General features: G+C 28.8%; 1 protein-coding gene across 1 annotated transcript; it reads left to right on the forward strand.

Moving 5' to 3' along the window:
• Positions 1 to 103: 103 nt before the first annotated feature.
• On the forward strand, positions 104 to 993 carry LOC111617607 (the record flags this gene model as incomplete). The annotated part of the gene is made up of 3 exons (XM_023358883.1): positions 104 to 215; positions 581 to 803; positions 918 to 993. Coding segments are annotated over 3 exons (411 nt in total), but the record flags the coding sequence as incomplete, so codon positions are not given.
• Positions 994 to 1,027: the final 34 nt, after the last annotated feature.

The raw sequence follows: 1,027 nt of genomic DNA on the forward strand, positions 1-1,027 counted from the left end.
AATAATCTTTAATGCTGTAAATCAAAGCTAGAAGAGCATTTAATATAAATTTACAGTAGAATTATTTTTTTATAATCTTTAAATATTAATAACTTATCATTAGGTGTATGAAAAAGTAAAAGATCACGGTTATCTCCTATCTCAATCTGGTGATGCTACATGCGATGGATTATTTACTGCTAGCGAAGGATCGAGAACTATGAGGCTAACCAGAAGTAAGTAGCTTCTAAGAATTACGAGAGCTTTTAACTTGAGAATGGTATTAAAATTTTTCAATTTAAACAGTTTCGATCGATCTATTAAATGAAAATGTGTTCAATTTATTAGAAGAGACGAGTTTAAAGAAGATTTATAATAGTTATTTCTACTGAAATAAAAATAAAAATGAGTCTTATCTTATTCAAATTCTGTTTAAGAAGATGCGATTAAATTTTCAAAAATTCTTTTATATTTAATAGAGAATCTTTAAAAGTTTTTTAATTAATAATAAATATAGGCCTACATAATTGTTTTGTTAATAATTAATTAAAAAATTGATTTGGAGCTAGCATCTAAGGCTTTTTTTTTGATGATGTTGTAGCTAATCATCCTCACGCAAGATGCCAGTTTCCGGAATGGGTGACCTCTGGAAGACATTGGAAGACCCTCGATGCTAAACAAACTTACGATTTTAGTCACAGGAACACATCTTATCACGTGACAAACACATCGAACGGTAGAATGCACATGAGAGTTGTATGCATCAGAGATGATTACCGATCAGATAGTAATGCTCAAATGGTTGTACACGTTACATCCGGTTGGTAAGTAAGAAACACGATTTTAAGACTTTTACATTATAATAATTAAGGAAATTATACAAAAAAAAATACATATTAAACCCGCTTAAAAAAAGAAATTCACTTTATTTTATTCAGTAATATTGGCTACGTTTGCTTAAGAATCCATAAAAGAGCCAAACACGTAATCGAACTTCAAATGGGTGAGTTTTAAAGACGTTCACTTTAATTAATTTTAATTAAAGATA

This window comes from Centruroides sculpturatus, unplaced genomic scaffold (genome assembly GCF_000671375.1).
Source record: "Centruroides sculpturatus isolate CEXI.00-Female unplaced genomic scaffold, Cexi_2.0 scaffold8188, whole genome shotgun sequence".
In the NCBI taxonomy this organism is placed as follows: Eukaryota; Metazoa; Arthropoda; class Arachnida; order Scorpiones; family Buthidae; genus Centruroides; species Centruroides sculpturatus.